General features: G+C 35.0%; 1 protein-coding gene across 2 annotated transcripts in view; it reads right to left on the bottom strand.

Moving 5' to 3' along the window:
• Positions 1-343: 343 nt before the first annotated feature.
• The window catches only part of LOC124645935 (clavesin-1), a 34,745-nt gene continuing 16,408 nt past the window's right edge, over positions 344-18,680 (bottom strand). The window contains exons 1-7 of one of the 2 annotated variants that reach the window (XM_047185915.1): positions 16,401-16,531; positions 10,849-11,028; positions 3,204-3,298; positions 2,829-2,982; positions 1,977-2,170; positions 1,419-1,680; positions 344-965 (exon numbers count right to left, since the gene is read on the bottom strand). In XM_047185915.1, coding sequence (XP_047041871.1) covers positions 934-965; positions 1,419-1,680; positions 1,977-2,170; positions 2,829-2,982; positions 3,204-3,298; positions 10,849-11,028; positions 16,401-16,410 — 927 coding nt within the window. In that variant the 5' untranslated portion in view covers positions 16,411-16,531 and the 3' untranslated portion in view covers positions 344-933. Of the gene's footprint in view, positions 966-1,418; positions 1,681-1,976; positions 2,171-2,828; positions 2,983-3,203; positions 3,299-10,848; positions 11,029-16,400; positions 16,532-18,680 lie in introns of those variants that run through there. The other variant, XM_047185914.1, reaches the window with a different exon arrangement.

The following is an 18,680-nucleotide window of genomic DNA, read 5'->3' as shown; positions in this document are numbered from 1 at the left end:
CCTATTTTATGCGCTTTAAAAATATTATTAAAGTTATTATTACGCAATACCATTCATCATTAAATATACATGAGTGGTAGGTACATACCTAATTTTACAAACTATATCTGTCTTTTCCATTAATAATATAGGACATATACCCTTTCCTCCAAATTACATATTTTTAACCCATGTCATGGACTTTTTATAAACGTATATTAGAGACCAATCCTTACAAAAGGTTACAAATATTTCAGGCCATTGTGAAAAAATATTTTCTTTTCACTTTTGCCAGCTTAACCTCCATACGTGTATAATGCAAATTACATAGTCTATACTTTATTATAAATGCTACTGTCCATCGCTTATTAAAATACATTTATAATATTTTGAAATAAGCTTAATTGAAACCTTTGAAGATTTGAAGTTAGCAGCTTCATGTTGTATTATGGTGACTGGCGATATTGTTTACGTTTCACAAAATTCACAGCCTATTGAAATCGAGTTTATCTGGATAAACTTATATTTCACTAACACAGATTAATTTATTATTTTAGACAGGTATTGTCTGTGATAGTAACAAATTGAATTGGAATAACATAGGTACAATATACATTTTATTAAAAATATTGAATGAACTATATTTCTGCAAGATATATAAAACACATGGTAAACCAAGTTACCCGTTTTTTATTATTTCCTAAAGTCTCGTATTAAGCATTTAGACATGATTATGTTCCCAGTAATCCACAATTTAATCTTTATAATATCATAGTGGCATTCTCCACTCTATTCTACACCAGACATACCTAAATACATAAAAATGCCGATGGCTAAGGCTAGGGCTTAATAATATCATTTGTACGTATACTATCTAAATATAAGTATCTTTATCACGATATGCATATATTCAGTATCACATTGCACAAGTCCGTCACTGCGCGTGCGCGGCTCTCATTTCTTCTTGTATCCGTACGAGTTGATCGCTGAAAGAAAGACCACAAAAATGAGTATACTGCCGCCATGTCTTATGTGCAAAGCTGCCTGTATTTTTTACAATATGTTTTTGTACTTTGGACTAACTGACAGCAACTGTCAACTGCACCAAATGGTCAGCCTGTAGGTGAATAGAAAATTCTTATTTCAGTGGTGCTTATTTAAATATTTATTGTCTGTTTAGTATGACTGCTCTGTTCTTGTACATTATATTAATCTACGACACTAGAATATCTGTAGAATAGAAGTACTGTATTAGCTTACAAATGACGTTTGATGAAGTGCTTTTGAACTTTATTCCTTTGTGCATAAAGCGTCACAAGCAATATTTTATTTAGAATCTATAATAACCCTCTTCAAAAAACATCGTGACCTGCACAAATGTACGAAACTTCTAGACCGTTTTAGTTCTATTAAAACGTTAGTCAGTTGTTTCAACTTACCACTGAATTCCTTATCACACATGAGGAGAAGTTCCAGCCACTGTCCTCCCGTCACGCTCGGAATGTTGAGCGTGCCTCCATACTGATCCGGCAGGCACTTCGGACTGATGTACTCATGCAGCATCTTCTTGTCACTGCCCATGAATACGATGCGGGAACGAAGCTTCTCTTTCAAGAAAGGCTTGAAGAGTTTGAACACCATTTCGAAGATGAATGGCTGGTTGATTATGTATAGACCCTTGATACGAAGTGGGATGGCTTCCTGCAAGTTTAAGAGTTAGAATGTCATTAGTGCTTTGGTAAAGAATAGTTTCTGTATCTACTTTCTCCCCCAAACCATTTAGTATTGGTGGAATTTTGACTTACTTTTTCTAAACGAACATTTCTATTATCCGACATGCCACCGTTTACCCTATATCATCTCCCAAGCCTTTTCCCAGCTATGTTGGGGTCGGCTTCCAGTCTACGCTTTTGCGGCTGAGTACCAGTGATTTACAAGGTCCCTTTCTCTATAATGTAAACATATTGGATCTGTCATGTAGTTTTAAGCGAATATACCTGTAGCCAGTCGACGATTCTGTTGGCGAAGCTGGGCGTGAACTGCAGCACGTGTTGCATGGAGAGCCCGTCCATGTCGAAGATGACGACGGCGCCGCAGATCTGCGTCTCCGGCTCCAGCATGGCCGCCTCCAGGAACAGCACGCAGCCCTTGAACACCTCGTCCAGGGAACACTTGCTTGGTTTCCATTTTTCTGTAAGAAATTGAAGTAAACATTAGAACAAACAACTAGAGGTTCGAGAAAAAAATATGTTTGAAAGACGGAAATCAATTGTAAACACCTAAACATGGCTTTAAATGGGATTTTCTAATGATAGACAACTGATACCTAACAACCGAGAATTTTAGCAATTACCTACTTTTTGCTGTTTTTGTACATACCATGATCAATTGCTTACGTTTGCATTGCGCAAAATGATGATTATGACAATAACGAGGTGACGCCGGCGCATGATGATGAGTTAGCGATGTCCGTACTTCATGCCAATGTTAGTATTGTGCACAAACGTATTATTTGTTTATCATTATCTCGTGTACGCTTGCGTGACTATTTGAGTATCCACAAATTCTAATATGATTTATCTTAGCCATTATCTACACGTATGAAAAATTAGGCAAATTCGTATTTTGTGTATTTTAATTGTTGATGCTTATCATGACCTTTGATGAAGCTACTCGGCATTTGGCCTCATTTTGACCGGAAAAATACGATCCGCCTGTAGCGTGTCTACGGATATCGAAGTTCTACTCCTAAACCACCCACCTCCAGTAACATTAAAGACTTCTCGGGTTACTGATCAGTAGTAGTCTCCAGTCCTCTGCTTAGTTCTACAATTATTTGCATGACTTACTGCCAAGCTCCAGCACCAACACTCGTCTGCCATATTGGTCTCGCGTGGGCAGCACGGTGAGCACATTCTGGATGAACACGTTGGTCTCCTTGCTGGGGATCAGACCTTCATAGTGCTTCGAGTGCTTCAGCTTGAACCCGTAGTAACGTTTGATCTGAAATAGGCCGAATGATAGTCTAGTAAACAAATTCCAGCAATATAGGTACTGTACAGTATCAATGGGGTAGTTTTTAGTATATTTTCCATAGAGACGATCTCACATTGGACATGTATATTTTGGCAAGACCTAATATAAATGTGATTATATTTGCAAAAAGATTAATTGCTTTATATTAAACTGAAAACAAAAATAAATAAAACAGTAAGTTTACATACCAAGTCATAAGCGCTTTCAGGGTAGAATTTGCAAGGGCGCAGGAATCTGATCAGCCAGGCTTCACTATCGAGTGGAACGTATAAGTCTTTATCCTCTGTAACCAAATAAATATGTGTTGTAAGTTAACCATATACAAAAAAAAAACATTTATTTCTCACCACAAGGATACAAGTAATATGATAGTATAGTAACACATAATTTCACAATATATTATGGTGGTTCTTATGCCACAAACGTTACACCCTATCCCCTGAACTATATAGGTATAGTCTGTATCTCAGGAGATAGTTTTGTTCAGTACAAGTCTCAAACATAATTAATTAACTTTTGTGTGTCACTGCTCAGATCATGTCATTGCTTTATTGCTTTACAATGAGAGAAATAATTATTATTTTCTATTTTTATACAAAATTTTAAAAATGCATGCAGATGTAGTGTTTGGTATGTGATGTGTGAGGTGTGTTGGTGTAATTGTGAAGATATATATATAGTACATGTGTGGTGTAATATGTATGTGTGTGATTGTATGATGATGATGTGTATGATTATAATGGTAAAGGTAAGCAAGTTTTCAGACGACGGTATATACGACGGTACTTTATTGTGTACTTTAGTTAGGGAATTCGAACCACCATTGTCTACGAGAGTAGTAATCATGGCTCAAGCAACCATTGAGGTGACTCAAGCACCATGCTTTGTGGTGGCAAATCTACAAATGACCCCTTCCATTGTGGTTGCAGCATGAAAGAGTGTCAGGCTCTTACTGACTAACCGGGGTTTCCTGCGACTGGGACTGCAATTAACTAGGGCCGCGGTCTACTCATAGTTAACTTAAAAAAGTATATTATTCAATCTATAGTTGGTACAGCTAAACGAAAAGAAAATGGTAACAACAACAGACAATTTGAAAAAAAAAAAATACAGACTTCACTTCGTCAATCTCAATTAACATTATACCTTCTCTCTAGATATGATCTCCTGGTATTTTGGTTGTGAAAACCTTTAACCCGTTACATGCCGAGCGCTTATGTACGCAAAACACAATTGATTTTCTATTGTTTTATAATTAGCGGCATACAAGCAATTAATAATTTTGTTATAAATATATAATTTTTGATTGTTAATTGTTGATTACCTAAGCATTATTATCAGTACGTTTTATGTGTTTTTTTATCATTGCAAGCTTCATTCATGAGTTTGTTTTTATTACAAAAGGTTTAAATAACAGAAATAAATTCGGAGGTTAGGTAGGACCCGGCTTAGATTTGATCTATCGACCTCCCTGCCTGCCGTTGTCATGTTTTCATTCATATTTTTTTTCAAAAAATATGTACTTATATTAAATTTAAATTTTAACTTGTAGTTCATAACCCCAGTCATTGTCTTGTTATTACAAAGTCAAATAAAAATAACAATAACATGTCATTATGGTTAAACCGAAATTACAATGTGATTGCTGAAAATAATGATTTGACAGATGATGGACACCTGTAATAAACTGTCGAATATTTTGATGTGATTTTCTGAAGTAAACACCTACATATTGTGTTTGTAAGGCCCGTTTATTCTTTTGTCGTTATACTTAGGAGTAGTAAACCGTATACTGAGGTATTATGAGAAGTTCTTATTTGAACCCCCTGCTCATACACGGTCCATAAGTAAACTATTTCATATTTAAGCAAACAAAGACTGACTATTATTGAGGAAATTGTACATGGCAAATTAGTGTTCTATATGTAAATGTACACTAAGGTAAACGCGGGTGAAGTCGTCATGCCCCAATAGTCGTCAATTAATCTAAAAACATTTATTATTTTTTTCTACTGAACTTAAAATGGGCCGGTTTATATGTAAACATATTGTTGATATTATATTGCACAATTGAAATAACAATACGGGGTTTTAACAGTCACGGCTTCTAAGATATGTTATTTTAAACGTGTGTGCCCTAACAAAATCGTTTTTTCATGAAGTTCAGCTGTCAAAAGTGAAACTCAGCACGTGGTTTTGTGTTTTGATTTACATAAATCCAGTGGGGTCTGTGGTATGTTTCTTTGTTTAATTAGATAGTTAAGTTTATTTGCTAACGATGTAATATACAATTTGGAATACTTTTAACATAGAAGATATATTTTTTTAATGTGACATCTATTGGTACTTTAAAACTCCGATTTGACCCAAAACCCGTCAATTTTACAATTATTATGACGACTACTGGGACATGCTCAAAAGTTGCACCTAAACTCGTCATAATGAGGATATTTTGTGTTTTACAGTACAAAATGCAAATAAACAGCGAATATTGGGACTTTTACAAAATTGTTAACTGTCTAGAACAAACATATTTAAGATTTAGACTAAATTTGTTCATAAAACTGAGTTTCTTTTAAGCTTTTTCTTAGGGGTAAATTTTACTCTACTGGTTCTAGATACACGTACACAGTCATGTTATTCAATTCAATTCATATGTTTCTTAATGGTTAAATCCCCTGTTTTCTATAAGTATGCACTTTCTACGAGTGTTTTTTTTAGGTATATATTGGCCGCTGTAGGCCTCCGCCATTCGATTAAGATCTAATGCTTTGGGTACAAGTAACTAGCACTAGCCTTTGTTTCTACTACGCTTGGATTACAATTTGTGGCAAGCAAAAATTGACTGTTCTTATAGTTATCGGCACGAATCTTGAGCTCTGACCTTCGCCTGTGAAGAAGTAATTTATTGGGTCCCTTTTGTGGTATGAAGTAAGGCGCGGGGGTGGGTTAAAGCGGTGATTGGCCCGCAGTGCATCGCGTCATAGCCGTCACTCGGGATTGGTTCTTTGCTAATAAATCACTTCTGCGCAGATGTAGGTCAGAGCTCAAGGTTCGTGCCGATAACTATACACTATGCTTTTTGTTCGAAATAACTGCACGTCGTCACGCGTATTGTACCGCGTCTCCCTAACGTCTCTAACTAGTTTTGACGCAAAAAATATTAAAATCAGTTTTAAAACTAAGATGACATAGCTTCCATCGCTGTCACTTCTTTGCTTGTCGTATTCGATATTGATGGGTAAAGAGTAATCTTAAGAAAGATTTTTTTATTTAAAATTGTATGTATTTAGTGATTGCATGATCGTAATTTTAATAGCAGATCATGACTGAAAGAAACTACAAGCAAGAGGGCCTTTGAAAATTCATAAAAGCTGTAAATCAAGGGGCCACACACAACATCAGATGCAGCAAGAAAATTTAAAACGCCCTTTTGAGACAACTTTAATGAAAAGGTGACACAAAACCGACGATTATCCCTGTATAAAATATACTATAGAAATGAACCCAAGGGCAATCCCCGGTTCTGCGCTAAACTATTTAATTGCTAGGTAACTGTGGAGGAAAACTACTTGGGCTATTGCGTTTTGATGTTAGTGGATTAGGATATAGGAAACTATAGGAACTATGGCACCTGGAAAAATATTCGTGGTGGCCTGGTGGGCAAAGAATCAACCTCTTAAGTATGAGGGCGCGGGTTCGATTCCAGGTCAGGCAAGTACCAATGCAACTTTTCTAAGTTTGTATGTACCTATGACACCAATGACTGTGTTTCGGATGGCACGTTAAACTATAGTTCCCGGCTGTCATTGAACATCCTTGGCAGTCGTTACGGGTAGTCAGAAGCCAGTAAGTCTGACACCAGTCTAACCATGGGGTATCGAGTTGTCCGGGTAACTGGGTTGAGGAGGTCAGATAGGCAGTCGCTTCTTGTAAGGCACTGGTACTCAGCTGAATTCGGATAGACTGGAAGCCGACCCCAACATAGTTGGGAAAAAAGGCTCGGAGGATGATGGTGATGAGGAACTTTTGCACCTGCCGGTGACAATGTATGAAATACATGTTGAAATGGCAGGTGGGGCTCGCCAGCTCAATTACTGGGCCCCCGGGAATCAGTCACTGAATAGCAACCTGAGGGCAATAGGGACATGGGCGGCTGAAGGGTGAGGATACCTCGGCGGACTTTAAACGCAGAGCTCGCGCTCCCTGTGGGTCCAGCATCACCGGCCTACTCGCCACTTACCACGAGGCACCTACTCTCCGAGCAGGGCTGCTAACCTTGCCCTAGCGACTCCACTCTGGTCGGCCAATGAAGGCAAGCCAAGAGGCGGGAGACCTATCCCTCGTCATGCTTCACTCCGGCAGGCCGAAGATGGGGGACAGTATACTCTCCCTGGAGCACTCGGTATATATAGCCTCGCGGGGTCGCTACTCCCCGTCATCCGCCTCAGATACCCTGCGGGACTTATTAGATATTATTATTATTGGGTTTGAACGCTTAGTTGTACCTAATCATATATTTTTTTTGATTGATACCTTTAAGACCAGTGACTTAGTGCATAAGTGAAGTGCTACTAACATAGTTTTAAGTTTTTATTTACTAACAATTTTGTATATCATATTATGTATGCTAGTTTTAAGGTATTTATCTATGGGCCTTTGATGCCTGAGAATAAAAATGATTTGATTTGATTTGATTTAAGACAGTTTGAACTATCTATAGAGATTTTTGCAAATCGTACTTAGCATGCGCTAAGCAGTTCAGAAGTTTTGATGAATGACAACCTTACCTACATATTTATGAATGTTAGTAATTATTTCGCGGAAAGCTATATAAATGAATGTGGCTTTTATTTTTTGTGAAAACTAATTATTTTATTTTACAATTTAAATATTTTAATAGTAATTATTTTACTCGTGCTACAATGCACATGACTGCATGGTTATTATGATTAAGAAATACAACATATATTTTATAGACTGATTTTGTGATTCCAAGCGTTTGATGGATAGGAATATAAATTAAAATGCAACTATGTATCTGTTTTATTGAATACCTGCTCTTCTAACAGATTATGACCTGCTATTCTAAATAGGGATTTGGTCTTTTATGTATCTACTAACTAATGTTTCAAAGGCACAAGTATGCTTAACAAATTCAAGCACAAAAAAATGTACTTAACTTGAACTTTATGTTCAAGAGCAGAGAGTTCACATTAGCATTAAAAGTTGACGAGTACTGGGAATATTTGACGAGTATCCGTACAAATCAGACGACTATTGGTACAAATCGCCCTTTTTTTACTTTTGCCTTAATAAGTATATAAACCCATCAAAATTATTAAAAAAACATTAGTTACTTAGAATAACGAATAAATACTCTATCACGTCATGCAAAAATTTTCATTTTCTATTGAATATTTAACACACAGTAGCGCTTCAAAGTCAGTGGTTTCCGAAATCCGACGAGTATTGGTACGTTTACCTTATGCACATAATGACTTAGATATTTACTTACTATATATTTTTAAACTACAAACAATTCGGACAAACGAACAGATGTTTGTTTGTAATCACTTACAATACTGATCACTGGGTTTTCCGCGTTCAACCATCTATTGTTTGATGAAGAAAAAAACAAAATTGACAAAAGACGACTACTATTGACAGGCTTATTGAATATATTTTGAAAAAGTATGTAAACCTTGATGAGTTAAGGCATGCGCTAATGTTTTTCCTTAAGCGATACTGTTATTAGTCTTACAAGCACTAAAATGGCATATGTTTGTAGACTATTAAAATTGTATTAACATAAGATCAATTATTAAGTACTAACTAAGATTGCAGCCTTCGAGCAGATTAGAAACGCAAGCAAAGATACACGTAGGATTAACAAACGCAAACTATTTGTAAACTTGACCTTTGTTTTTGTACAAAAAACCATTTGGCATTTAACTTTCATTATGTTATAATGAATCAATTATCTTGCAGTGTTTGTGCAAGTAATTTTCGTAGCGATGCTATGTTTGACAGTAACGCTCTAACCGCTTTCCCGAGAATGGTGTGCTAGGCGATGTCATTGTATCGTGAGAAAATGATTAGTGCTTTTCTGTTTTATATCCGCGAACACTCTCTTAGTCCAATAGAACTATGGGATTATATTATAATTTTCTATTTTCTTCATTGATATGATTCTACGGATAATTAGATTAGAGCTTGTTCTGAATTGATTACCTGATGTCGTTATTGTCTAGGTAAGTTACAATAATTGCTGTTTACATAGGAAATTCAAACACTCCCCGTAGCATGTCATCGTCAATCTTAACTGGTGATTATCATTTTCCATGACGTCAGGAATTTTCCGAAAATTACCACCATTAATTAGTCAAAAATTGATGTGCTTGTCTTAACAACAAATTTAATTTGATTTATTTTTAAATGTGCTTTTTACTGACGTCTATTTTTGTTCTTATTTTAAGCAAAAAGGTGGGAAAATACTACTGTAAATAAATAGAGTCATAAGTTGAGATTAATAGATCCGGACCAATGACGCAAATATGAAAAACATATTAAGCTTTCTAGAATCATCGTGTAGCCTTTAATGAATGTAATTGTTTAAAAACAAAATATTGTTATTGCTAATTGTTTCAACTGATGCTATGTATTCATGACCATCCCGCCATCTATTGGGATACCCATTGCCAAAGTTAGCTGCAACGACATGACGCGGGCGTTGACCCGAAACGGCGAATGAGTCATATTGTAACTACGATTCTATGTAGGTCCTGCTTAAACTTTTTATGCAATTTTATATTTGAAATCATTATTGTATACTAGTTACTTTTTGTACATAACTATTGTTACAATAACAATTAGAAACGTGTTAAATAAAGGCTAGTTTCATTAATATGTAGTTATTTATTCAATAATAGTGAGAATTGTAATGTATAAATAATTGTTAGAATTTGGTGAAGTTTTTATATCGCTTATCACTCATCTTGAGTGGCATTGGACCTTACAACGCCTAGGCGACAATGTTATAACTAAATAGGTATAGGTACTATGTATATTTCCTTATCGTTAATTAAACATGATTTTTTTCGTAGTCTTTTGCATATGAAAGTTAATATTGCTTCAGTTTTATTGTTCTCCAATTGCCTACATATCATGTCGAACAAAGGGAGCGATGCCCACGCATTCATTTACATACCTACATTTGCTTGCTATCCACGCCAATGGGTCAGCCCTGGTGATTGTTTGCTTTAGTTTAAGGCGACCTTCGATTTAAAATAAGCAAATAAGTAGGTACCGGAACATTTTATATTCGCAAATAATTGCTAGTATGTAGTTAAGTAGGTAACTTATGGTAATAAATACGATCTAACGATTAGTCATGAAATTACACATTATTGTGTAAATTGACGATTGGGACAGTACAAACTCCAAACTTTAACTCTTAACACTTGCTTAGAAGCGAAAATTCGTTGAGGATTACGCGGATATTATGCGTCAATCGAAAGCAAATATGATCTTGACGTAAAGCAGAAAACAACAGACCAATGTAACAAAGGGGACACATTTTTTGTTTGTTTGCACCTTAAAGGATATGAAACTACTGAACTGATATGAAACAGAGGTTTTATGCTGTACGGAATAAAGTTCCCTTGGCCTCGTGTAAAACCGTAAAGAAGTAAAATGAAAAATAAAATCATCCTACTTGGTAAGGATATTATATTATAGCGGCTTGTTGAAAGGGTCGGCTTTTGTTTCACTTGTCGCTGTTCGAAAGAAATAATCCATAATCATATCTTGAACAGAGGTTTCAAGACCTACCTTCTAGTAATCTCTTAAGCTCCTCGACAGCTGGCTTGACGATGTCAGGAGTCTCCCGGAGCTCCTTCCTGGCGATCTCCCGCACCGACTCCCTCGGCTCATCGAGCTCGAACTGAAGGAGGAAGTCTCCCAGCTGCACTCCTGGGATCTTGTCCAGGTCTGTCAGCATGTGCTGCGATACTGTGAAAAAAATAAAATTTTATATTGTTAAGTGTGAGGAAACTTAAAAAATCTTCCGTTGATGTGCGATCACAAAACTTTTTATAACACCTTTAAATATATGTAACAGTAATATTAAAAAAAAAATAACTCTATTTATATAGCTACAAGGGACGACACACTACCCAGACAAACTAAGTTATATTTTGTGGGTAGTCCAAACCAGTCTATGGTTATGTATCTAGTTAAATATGCTTGTGCAAAATAGTCAATCATCACTTTAAATACAGACAAAGTATTTAACCGGAAAGTAAATATCAGAAATTATTGGAACATAAAAAGCTACAATGTTTGATTTAGTGATATGAGAGATGAATACAAAAGTTTGAACTATAAAAAAGTTTGCATCTTTAACTTATGCACCTACGACTCATTCGTCAGGTAAACAGATTAAAGGAACTCACGAAAAGGTCACTGGTAACAACAGTTTAATTTTTTACCATCGCATCAGGTATTCTATTTTTAAATGAATCATACTGACGTTATAAATTAGTGAATAAACCAATTTGTGGTGCAATACGTCAGTGGATTTCTTCCATAATCGTATTCTAATCTTGTGTATTAATTGCCGAAAAGTATTATAATCTGTTAACCACAGGATTAGCTTAATAGAAAATTAATGACGCTGGAACATTTGTCAAAACCTTCCACACAAAGGTTAATGAGGTAATATGGAACATTTTAAATTATATAATTTACTAATTGATGATGAATTAGGAATACATTTAGTGATACAACAGGCTTATGTAACAGATTAGAAAATAAAAAGTGTAAATTTAATATTATTAATTTTCAATTTTCAAAGCATCATAATTATTTATTTTTTGTATAGAGTTAATTTCATACATAATTGCTAGTGATTGGTTTACGACTTAGTGCAAAAAGTAAGCAATAAGGTGAGTAAAGGTTACAAGGAAAATAGCTAATATGTTCGATTTTCTCATACTGTCTGTTTCCGTATTTTTTATTGCTGATATGTTAAACATTTGACTGTTGAAGAGAAAATCCTTAATTGCATTATTATTTCTTTGGATAATAAAAGAGTGTGAATGGTGGAATAAATAAATCTAATATTGTGAGTATTTATTCGTAATTAAAGTAAAATACTACCTATTTTTTAAATCAAATTTGACTCTGGCATCTGGATTTTCGAAAACAGTATTTAATTGAGTTGTTACCTATTTATTTACCCAGAGCACATGAGACTAAACACACGTTTGGTTTGGAATGTTCAATTCGCCAATGTATTTGTTAAACTTTGTTGTGTTTGCCAATATGAGGGAATTTGTTCTGCGATAACTTGAGGAATTTACTGGCAACAACACTACATCTGAAACTACTCACTTTGCAATTTGCTGTAATTGAACAGAAATAAAAGTGATTGTTTTACTGATAACCTTTTTTAACCGACTTAAAAAAACGAAAGAAGCCAGATTTCCTCGGAGTATATATTTGGTTGTGTCACTTGGCAAAATCAAGACACCTACTTCTAGAGCTAGATAGGTAGTTGCTATGCTTTGAGATAAAAAAAATAAACGATCAAAATCTTATGGTTTTCACAGGTCTAAATAATCAATCTTGGATAACTAATGTTTGTTCTTACATTTACTGATGTGGTAAACTGCGACTAGTCATTATAGGACAAGATAAACTGGATCTCATTTACTGCATGGTATTAAACTACCATTTGGGTTAAGTCCAAATCATTCACTTTTAAGCAAGGTTCACTTTTGATTTTAAAATTAAATAATAGGTACCTAACCTTCATTCAGTATAGATCGTAAGTACGTACTTAATTGTTTTTTTTTTCATGGATATTTTTTTCTTAAATGACAAGTTCGTATATCATCATCCTCCGAGCCTTTTTCCCAATCATGTTGGGGTCGGCTTCCAGTCTAACCGGATTCAGCTGAGTACCAGTGCTTTACAAGAAGCGACTGCCTATCTGACCTCCTCAACTCAGTTACCCGGGCAACCCGATACCCCTTGGTTAGACTGGTGTCAGACTTACTGGCTTCTGACTACCCGTAACGACTGCCAAGGATGTTCAATGACAGCCGGGACCTACAGTTTAACGTGCCATCCGAAACACAGCCAATGGTGTCTAAGATATACTTAGAAAGTACATACAGACTTAGAAAAGTTGCAATGGTACTTGCCTGACCTGGGATCGAACCCGCGCCCTCATACTTGAGAGATTGGTCCTTTACCCACCAGGCCACCACAAGTTCGTATATAATATCCTAAAAATAATAGGATATCTTGAAAATTATTCCTAACAACACATTTTCAAATCTAGATAAAAAAATAAGGTTGATTGTACTTTTATCAGAAAAGGTTGCAGTTTAAAATGTAATTAATGTACATCAAGTACTTTTTAATTAAGGTACTATATAAATAATACTAAATACATAAAAACTTCAAAATGAACCAACATCTCATCTTCTTGCTGTGGATGTCGGTCAAATATAAGTGAATCAGCTGAAGATTCGTGCACGTCCGTGGTGCAGTTACATCGCATGTTTACGTTATTATTGCATTATAAGCACCCACCTTGTTATTATATGCCTATGCAATGTAATCTAACACAAGATTACTTTGATATTGTTTCATTCATATTATTTTTTCAATAGAAATCAAAGATAAACTAAGCAAAACGCTTAATTTGATATTTAGATTTGAGGTTCAATTTCCAAAGGAATGTAGTGCAAAAACAAATACCTATTAATATCAATATGTGTAAAAGTAGTTGTCATAGTCAAAATGAACACACTGTAGATCTAGCCAGGCTGCCTTTCTATTTACATACCTATATTTACACGGCTCACTAACATTTCAATTGCACTCAATTCTAGCACTACTTTATGAATGGGAGAATGCGTACTGCACTACATACTTAAATGTCGGGTAGTGCCAATATTTATTTTTATACTGCAACCTTCAACATTGCTGAGATAAAAAGACAGGCTTTTATTTTACAATACTGGCAACAAAATGAGGGGATAGTATTTTATCGATCATGTAGATCTTCATAGTCCCCAGGCCGGCGAACAAATTTTTTTTTGATACATATACATTTAAGACTTTGTGAGTGCCTTCCTTACGATGAGTCCGACAAACTTTTCGACTGTGCAAATTTTGGTGCCGCTGCGTTTTTTAATGCTTGACTCCTGAAATTGTCGATATGACGTCACTATGGCTCTTCGTACATACACGTTTCATCTTTTGAGATTCGTTTAATAAAGTTAACTAGAGAATGGTGGTCAACTTGTCCGATAAAGATCGTGCTGTGTTTGGAGTGTCCACCATCCTGAAAATGTCGATATGACGTCACTATGACTCTTCGTACATACCTGTTTAATTTTTTGAGATTCGTTTAACAAAGTTAACTAGAAAATGGTGGTCAACTTGTCCGATAAAGATCGTGCTGCGTTTGGAGTGTCCACCATCCTGAAAATGTCGGTATGACGTCACTACGACTCTTCGTACATACCTGTTTCATTTTTTGAGATTTGTTTAATAAAGTTAACTAGAAAATTGTGGTAAGCTTGTCCGACAAAGATCATGCTGCATATGGAGTGTCCACCGTCCGGAAAATATAGATATATTTTAAGATTTGGTATAAAGTACTGACAATTGGTGTGAAGTATGTTAATAGTAAATGTTGCATTTAGAAAGTCGTTTCGAATGATATATGTATCATTACTACAGGAGGGATTTATTAACTTGAAAACACCTATCGATAAAATAATCTTATATAAGCTCTAGCTTCTGAAATACTAACAATTCGCCGAAGTTTTTTTAATATGACATGTTGCATTTAAAAACGTCTTTTGAATGATGTATAACTCATTACTAGAGATGGGATTTATTTAATTGAAAACATCTATCAATAATTATAATTTTAAATAAGCTCTAGCTTCTAAACTACTAACAATTTGTCGGAAGTATGTTAACACGAAATGTTTCATTTGGAAAGGTTTTTCAAATAATATATAATTTGTTACTAAAGAAGTAATGGATTAGCTTGACAGAACCTACCGATTATATAATCTTAGAAAAGCTCTAGCTTTTAAAGTACTAACAATTTGTCGGAGTTATGCTAATACAACCTTGCGCTTAAAAAGATCTTTTGATTGAAATATGGCTCATAACTTCAAGTGAGATGTTATTCCTTAACACAATGTAAAGTATCAATAATATGCCTTAGGTCAGTTATGTCTTCCAAAATACTAAGAATCGGTAAGTGGTATGTTAAGACGGAATATAGCGCTTAAAAAGATCTTTCGATTGACATATGGTTCATACCTAGAGGTGGGACTATATTCCCTAACATAGTAAAAACTATCGATAATACGCCTTATTTGGGCTATATCTTCTAAAATACTAAGAATTGATAAGTGGTATGTTGAGACAAAATGTTGCACTTAAAAAGACCTTTTGATTGATATATAGACCAATAATAGATGTGGGATATTATTCCTTAACATAATATAAACTATCAACAATACGTCTTAGTCAGGCTACTTTTTCTAAAATAGTAATTAAAATTGGTAAGTAGTATGCCAATTTAATATACATTAAATAATGCACGTGAATATTTAAGTCAGAAATTGACAAAAAGAATAAAATTCTTCCAATTGTAATATTTTTTTCTAATTTTCTTGTCGAACTGACTATTTGCCTCACTACATTTGTCGGACAAGTCGATATTTGCAATAAGAATAGTATTATCTATCATTGTTGTATTTGACCGACATGTATGTATGGGGAGACACAGTGACGTCATATCGACATGTTTCGGATGGTGGACACTCCAAACGCAGCATGATCTTTATCGGACAAGTTGACCACAATTTTCTAGTTAACTTTATTAAACAAACCTCAAAAAATAACACGTGTATGTACGAAGAGTCGTAGTGACGTCATACCGACATTTTCAGGATGGTGGACACTCCAAACGCAGCACGATCTTTATCGGACAAGTTGACCACCATTCTCTAGTTAACTTTATTAAACGAATCTCAAAAAATGAAACGTGTATGTACGAAGAGCCATAGTGACGTCATATCGACAATTTCAGGAGTCAAGCATTAAAAAACGCAGCGGCACCAAAATTTGCGCATTCGAAAAGTTTGTCGATTCGAAGACACTCACAAAGTCTTAAATGTATATGTATCAAAAAAAAATTTGTTCGCCGGCCTGGGGACTATCATATTTTAAGACAAAATTTTAAAATAACGATCACTCAAAGAAGGTTTCAAAGTAATTATTTTTATTTGATTCGACAAGTCTTTCAATCTCTAATAATTTATAGTAGCAAGTTTACTCACTTTTCCCCATTGTTATCGATATTAATTTCCACTGATTCGATATTGATCACAATACGACGTTGCAGGTTGCGCCTAGCCACGAGACTGACTTTCGGCTTTTGAACATTTTGCTTATATTGAACGTCGAGTTTGTGCGGGCGTCGGTTAATCTGTATTTACACCATTGGAAGATTTTCTCATTAATGGAAACTTACGTGTAACATTAGGTACTGTTTGCTTTGTTACTGACTTCAGGTAATGAGGGGTAGGTTGTAGGACTCGTCATGAATGAGTGTGCTGGTGACGTCTGATGCCGCGTAGTGACGTAGTCAGTAGAGCGTAACGTGAAGGTTAGGGACACTCATATTGGAGCAAAGCCAGAGCGCTTAGTGGGTCTTCGATTAATGCTGGTATTGAAATGTTTTTTTGGTAATCTGAATAGTATTCAGCTGCGTTACTGCACCTACTGTTGAAAAGGAAAGCTTAATTAGCTTTATATTATGTTAGGGTTTAGTAAATGATGATTTGATTCTAAGTATATTCTCATATTTAGTTACCTAAATGTAAAGAAAGGCTTTCTTAAACCTAGTAATTTACGCATTAGTACCTAAATATTGTAAAGTATTGTATTTAACAAAACAAAAGTTTAATCTGAAATGATTACATTGATATAATAAATTGTCAGCAATTAAAATTAATTAACTTGAATCATAATGCCATAATACTAGTACTGAAACTGACGACAGCGCCATCTGTTAGCGAGTGGCTTAAATGTTTACTTGCTTCACCGTTGTGGTTTCGTATACCGTTTGGTTTGATTCATCTATTCGACGCATGAGGGCGCTCATTTTTTTCTTTAAAATTACATTGTAATGTAATTTTAAGCGAGGCTATGTTTAGTGATTTTGTAGGCCTTAATAGTACGTTAGTTTTTTAACATCTGAAAATTAACAAAACAAACTAAATTAATGTGCATGTGGCCCATTAATTCAGATCATCGGACCGTGATGAGGATCGATTTAGTTCATCGAACAATTTCAGATAAGTTAGACACTCGGTTACCTTAATTAACTCGATATATACCACCTCCTATTTCTTCTCATTAACATGAAATTCAGTCAAGACAAGGCCTTGGCATAAAAGGCTCTTTGGAGACCTTAACAACTTTTTAAGAGGGTTACTTTAATTCGTTTTAAAAAATACAAATTAGCTAAAATGAAATTGTTACAAAACAGCCACACTTGATATTGAGTAACCGAAGTATGATGCAACTGGCCCTTGATCCAATCTATAATGTTTACATTAGGTGTCATTGAACTTATCTAACAGTACTTTTCACAGAAGGATTTTGATATTGTTTCTATTAGAAATAGGCATGTATATTTAGAAGAAAGTGCATGACGTTAATTTGAAATACGCAGTACTTTAAAATATGAAATACACGTGGGTTATATTAGTTTGTTTAATCTGTTGCATTGATGCAGCTCGGCAACTTGGCGCGCTAAGCCAAATGCGGTTATTCCTGTTACGGCTCCAATAGCGTCTTATTATTGAGTATTGAGGTAGTCTCGACTCTCGTGGAGCTATCTCCGAAAATATTTGGACTGTGCCCTCTTTTTAAATTAAGACTGATTGTCCTGTGCGTAGATTTACCTACTTTGTTTTCAGTTACCTATGCGTGTCTAGCAGAATTGCGGATCACATCTGATATAGGCATGAAATTTTGAAGGCAGTTAACATAATCATGAATAGGGGTGTTCTCCAGAAATGGTAATGTCCATTAATCATACTTACGTATATTAATAAATTTTAATAAGCGAGGACACCAAACCTTGCTAATTTGCTTTAAAAAAATTGTGATCATTTTCTTAATAGCATACCATTTTTTCAAAATATTCTGCTATTCAAATTTTTGGCATTACAAATTCTAGGTCACTGGTCTGTGAGTCTGCGAAAGTGAAGCCTTGGATCTGTTTATGTGCATAATTAAAATGTTTATTATTTTGGATTGCGTTGCCATATTTTTAGGATTGCAAGTGGAAGCTGTGTTAAATAACTCTATTATATGATGCGTTAAATGAGTGTTTTATCTTTTATGGCAGTGAATATGAATTCAATACACATAAACTTTTTATCGACTTGCGTCAACATCAAAAAACATGTCTAATAGGTATATTGTTTTATGAATAGTGGGTTTAGTAGAAAAAAGCTGAACTCTATATAACTTTTATCCTGGTGCTATAGTTCGGCCATTCAGAGAATGCGTTCCTGACACGTCGCGATTGAACTGACGACGTAACT

The sequence above is a fragment of the Helicoverpa zea genome, chromosome 3 (genome assembly GCF_022581195.2).
Source record: "Helicoverpa zea isolate HzStark_Cry1AcR chromosome 3, ilHelZeax1.1, whole genome shotgun sequence".
Taxonomy (NCBI): domain Eukaryota; kingdom Metazoa; phylum Arthropoda; class Insecta; order Lepidoptera; family Noctuidae; genus Helicoverpa; species Helicoverpa zea.
The sequence above is the reverse complement of the archived record's forward strand: the minus strand, read 5'-3'. Positions and strand labels throughout refer to the sequence as shown.